Source organism: Aphanomyces astaci (genome assembly GCF_000520075.1).
Source record: "Aphanomyces astaci strain APO3 unplaced genomic scaffold supercont1.175, whole genome shotgun sequence".
NCBI lineage: Eukaryota > Oomycota > Saprolegniomycetes > Saprolegniales > Verrucalvaceae > Aphanomyces > Aphanomyces astaci.
In genome coordinates this window covers 1-5,213 of record NW_009798438.1, presented here as the reverse complement: position 1 = coordinate 5,213, position 5,213 = coordinate 1, and the positions used below count along the sequence as shown (strand labels likewise).

Below are 5,213 nucleotides of genomic sequence, written 5' to 3'. Positions count from 1 at the left end.
TGGATTCCGACCGGGAAGTGGTACCATTCAGAACTTTCATTTATATGATCATCAATGCGAGACTCTGATTTTCTGTTGTAGAGGTAACTTGACATCACAGCGGGTCAAGCAGTGCGACGTTTGGCGACGACTATGTGTAGTGATCGCGCTATTTGCGCAGCGAACGATGTCGATGGAGATTGACGCACGTCAAATTACACATGCGTCGAACTCTATCGACATCGTTCGCTCGCCCGGTCCTAGACACCAGTCATATCCAAATGTCGCGCTTCGAGTTATGCTTGGCGCCGAAAGCCAATGCATACGGACCACTGCATAAGGTTGTATGCAGTACTGCGAGGGCCGACGGCCACAAGGATGAAGATTAGTACACGTTGGGCAAATAGGGTTGACGATTAACTCATTAGACAGATATTGCTGTTCTGAAATGTTCCTTGGTTCGTTCTTTAGCTTCGTGTGCTCCAATGAAGCATGCCTTGACCATGACTTCATGGCTTGGTAACTATCGGGAACCGACTTCTATACTATCGAATCTATTTAGGAATGGTTTTTACACTATATTTTAATGTAACATTAGCTCAGTGGTAGCGCGTCAGGATCTTAACCCAAAAGTCCCCAGTTCGAGTTGGGGGTTTTATTCAGTGTTTGTATTTTTGTACAATTTCTATTTTTATCATTTCTTCGAAACAAGGTGATGTGAGGTCAAACGTGCGGGTCGTCCCACTTACTGGAGCAAATCGGTCATTGAATATATGCCGAAGGGTTGATGAATGAAACACCAGAGTTTGCGTTAGGCACGAAGGGACACCAGGCGATGTAGCATACTGTATCCGATCATACAGCCTACGACTAGAGTAGTTCGAATAAGGAGTATAAAGGTATGGATTAGGAGCTCCTAAACGCAATATTCAATTATCTAAATGAAAGAGGAGGGCCAATCGTTCGTCGGTTACGAACATTTCTACCCGCAGGCACTACTCCACGACATCGGCGTTGACCTCTGAAACGAGACGCTGCCTCGGTTCGATGGGCTTGGTTACGGACAAATGCTGTTGGATGCAATGGTGCGCCATTGACATCTCGTCCTTGGACTTTCAGCGCGAAGACTGGATGGCAACAGTACTTCTTTTTGTTGAAGATTTTGCATTCACACGCCACGTTGTAGTAGTACACGTTGGCCACCTCCAAATGCTCAGGTGGTGTCGCCGTGGGGCGGCATGCCTCCATGGTGGCAGTGGTGTTCGTCTCATTACCAACCGCATCACTCTCACGCGCCTGGGAGAAGGCATACCTAGGAACGATGCCGACAATACGGACAGTCCCCGGAACATGTTCAAGATCTGGATTGCGAGGGACAACGTCGAGGAGGCTGTATGTGATAAGGCGCCTGCATCTCCGGACCAACTTTTCGCTTGGAGACACTTCTGACGTAAAGGTGGTTATCTTGACCGTTGAATACTCCTCTGCGATGGAGCCCAGCAACTTAAACGTAGCGCACAACCCATGCAGTGAGCGCTGCGTATACGTTTCTAAACGTGGTTTAGTTCGGCATTGTAACAACGTAGCAAAAGTACCTTTGAATTGCTTGTTGTAGAGCTCGCATGGGTTGTTCGTAGTGGGAAAACCACTAGCTGTATGGTACACCTGCCATTTGCAAAAGTCCCCGGTCATCCACTGTTCTGCGAAATAGTGGACGAATTCCTCTGCCAGAAGGATATCACACGCCCCACGCTTCCGTTGCTGAGGCCTAGTGCATCCGACATTCGGTGGGACTTCGACTGTAATGCATGTTGAACATGTGAAACGCAACCAAAGCTTTCACACGCGTGGGAACCGCCCCTAGTCGTTTGTTCACGGCAGCCACGCAGTGGTAGAAACACATGAGTATCGTCTGCACGTTGAGTTGGGACAGCATCTTGATGGCGGGCACTGGTGCCAACGCTGTATCACCCATGACGTAGTGTAGACGCAGCGCACTTCCAACCACAAGCTGGTAAACATCCATGACAGCCGTCATTGCCCATTCGTACTCGTTGGTGGATTCTCTTCCAATTAGGAAGAAGGCATCAGGGTGGAACTTACCGCCAGGGTCTGTGATCCCACAGATCAGATCCAAATACCCGATCGAATTGATCTTGTAGGTTGCATCCCAATGAAACACAAACGATTCATCTGTCGGACGAAGCAATACCGGACGTGGAAATTTCGGCAGCGAAGCGACAACGGCCCTGCCCCGAAACCATGGTGCACACAGGAATAACTGGGGGGCGTGAGTATGTGCGGCAGCCCCACCGAAAGCGTATCATGCACCCCATAGAGAACGACGAGATCGCTCAAGATTATTTTCTTGACAGTTACCACATTGACGCATTGCTGGCAGGCGATAGCTTTTTCGCTCCCTCTACCTCTTCATGTGACCATGTTGTCGCAATGCTGTATTGCTGGCCACGCCGCTGCAATTGGTGAAAACTGTTTCATCGAGATCGAAATTCGAAGGAAGTACCTCGAATTGGATGCGTACCTCCAATCCACGACCCAAGCTGGAGTCCCACGGTCCGAAGTGATTACGCACCATGCACCACGGCCCATACCCAGTCGAAACCCAAAGGTCGAAAGACTGCCCAGACTGGCGATCGTTCGTCCCCCAGTCGGTCCACACTACACCACACTCCTCAACCACCAAGTCGACACCAAATGACCCGCCACGAATGGGTCATATGACTCCGCACGCCACTTTGACCCGCCCATATTTGCCCCCCGCCGTCCTCCGGTACCAAGCCGACCACAAACCCCCTCCCAAACACTGGTAATGAGAGCCATCGAGAAGACCCCCCCCCCGCCCAGCTGAAGATGCAGCAGACGAGCAAATCATCGACCTTTGTGATAGCGACGACTCCGAAGTGGAAGCCTTTGAAGCCTTCAAGGCACATCGGCGAGCTAAAAAATGGAATGGGAACAACAGCTCAAGAAGAAGTACGAGCAGCACCAAGTTCGCATGAAGTTCGAGGTAGTACCACCAACTGCCCTCACTGAGGTGTACCATCACATTGATGACTCTCTGTCGGCGACCAACAGCCTTGCCCCAAGGCTTGCACGATTGTCTCGTGGTGTAGCATTCGGCACAGACACACACCCGCACTGCCGTCGATGCTCGAAGCAGTTTCCGCGCACACTACTCCAGCTTTATGACAACCTCGTCACGCAGACGGAATGTGCCCCAGAACGATTCAGCGCTATTGAGCTTTGCCAAAACCAAGCCATTTCCAAGAACTCCCCCCCCCCACAACAGTTGTTGCGGATTCAAAGTTAACCCACGCATTGCGTGTCGACGAAAGTGTCCCTGCAGGAACAAAAATCATTGAGTACATCGGCGAACACATCGGCAACGAAGAGGTTGCAGCACGGAAGGAAAAGCGTCATGGCGCGAAGGATTGGTACATCGCGCGCGTGGGCACCAACGGAAACTTGTACGTTGACTCCTCGAAGTTCGGTAACAACTCGCGGTTTATCAACCATGCCTGCGTTCCGAATTGCCACTTCGAGGTATGGTATGTAGACACTAAACGAAGACTCATGGTGGTCGCGATAACTGCTCCCCAGCAAGGCACTATATAGACGCTCTCTTACATGAACGCAGCGTGGACATTACTCGCGTGTGTGGGGCGTGCGACGGTGGCTATAATCTTACTGATATCGTTCAATTAACAGTAAATGAATTTTTCCTGCAATTGCCGTGGTCGCATCAATTCAGGACATGCCGCGACGTTTAATGCTACTTGGATCTAGTTTCATCCAAGATTCATTTTGCAAAACCAGATGATCTGCCATAATACTGTAATGCTAGTACTACATAGTAGTACGCTGTGGTGGCAATCATCCCACCTAATTCTTGACATTATCGGTGATCGTCCGCACATCCATGAACTTCAAGGGCTGCTTTTGGCCCATCTAGTGAATTTGGTGGCCCATCACACCGGTCGGTATAATAAAAACGCCATTTTATCAGAATTTTCGTGGGTCTTAACGTTTTTCATACCCGGTTTAACGATTTTGAGCATTCCTTAACGATTTCATCACGTTACCACGACCTTTGAGTTAAGAAACATATGCTCTACCACTGAGATATTTTCCCTCCTCCCATAATAGTCTACTGACCTACAAATGTTTTAGGATTAAGTACCAGTAGACAAATCCCTAACACAAGGAGGAGAATGGAAGCTCAGAGTTAGACTTCCAGACTAAGTTTAGTAAAGTAATCAGATGTGCGATTCTGGAATCCCAGATGCTTCGATTTGGCATTTCCGACGAGTACAAAGGATATCGTCTGTGGCAAGAATCAGACAATGATTTCTTATCGCCCGAGAGGAAAGTTCGAAAAGTTGGTCCGGAGATGCAGGCGCCTTATCACATACAGCCTCCTCGACGTTGTCCCTCGCAATCCAGATCTTGAACATGTTCCGGGGACTGTCCGTATTGTCGGCATCGTTCCTAGGTATGCTTTCTCCCAGGCGCGTGAGAGTGATGCGGTTGGTAATGAGACGAACACCACTGCCACCATGGAGGCATGCCGCCCCACGGCGACACCACCTGAGCATTTGGAGGTGGCCAACGTGTACTACTACAACGTGGCGTGTGAATGCAAAATCTTCAACAAAAAGAAGTACTGTTGCCATCCAGTCTTCGCGCTGAAAGTCCAAGGACGAGATGTCAATGGCGCACCATTGCATCCAACAGCATTTGTCCGTAACCAAGCCCATCGAACCGAGGCAGCGTCTCGTTTCAGAGGTCAACGCCGATGTCGTGGAGTAGTGCCTGCGGGTAGAAATGTTCGTAACCGACGAACGATTGGCCCTCCTCTTTCATTTAGATAATTGAATATTGCGTTTAGGAGCTCCTAATCCATACCTTTATACTCCTTATTCGAACTACTCTAGTCGTAGGCTGTATGATCGGATACAGTATGCTACATCGCCTGGTGTCCCTTCGTGCCTAACGCAAACTCTGGTGTTTCATTCATCAACCCTTCGGCATATATTCAATGACCGATTTGCTCCAGTAAGTGGGACGACCCGCACGTTTGACCTCACATCACCTTGTTTCGAAGAAATGATAAAAATAGAAATTGTACAAAAATACAAACACTGAATAAAACCCCCAACTCGAACTGGGGACCTTTGAGTTAAGAAACATATGCGCTACCACTGAGCTAATGT

The 5,213-nt window shown here is 49.2% G+C and overlaps 2 protein-coding genes across 2 annotated transcripts; one reads left to right on the top strand and one right to left on the bottom strand.

The window, feature by feature from the left end:
- Nucleotides 1–1,747: 1,747 nt before the first annotated feature.
- On the bottom strand, nt 1,748–2,228 carry H257_18539 (hypothetical protein; the record flags this gene model as incomplete). The annotated part of the gene is made up of 1 exon (XM_009847626.1): nt 1,748–2,228. A coding segment is annotated over one exon (481 nt), but the record flags the coding sequence as incomplete, so codon positions are not given.
- A 716-nt stretch (nt 2,229–2,944) lies between these two features.
- Nucleotides 2,945–3,310, top strand: H257_18538 (hypothetical protein; the record flags this gene model as incomplete). The annotated part of the gene is made up of 1 exon (XM_009847625.1): nt 2,945–3,310. One exon carries the CDS (start codon nt 2,945–2,947, stop codon nt 3,308–3,310), a length of 366 nt encoding a protein of 121 aa, XP_009845927.1.
- Between the last annotated feature and the right edge of the window lie 1,903 nt (nt 3,311–5,213).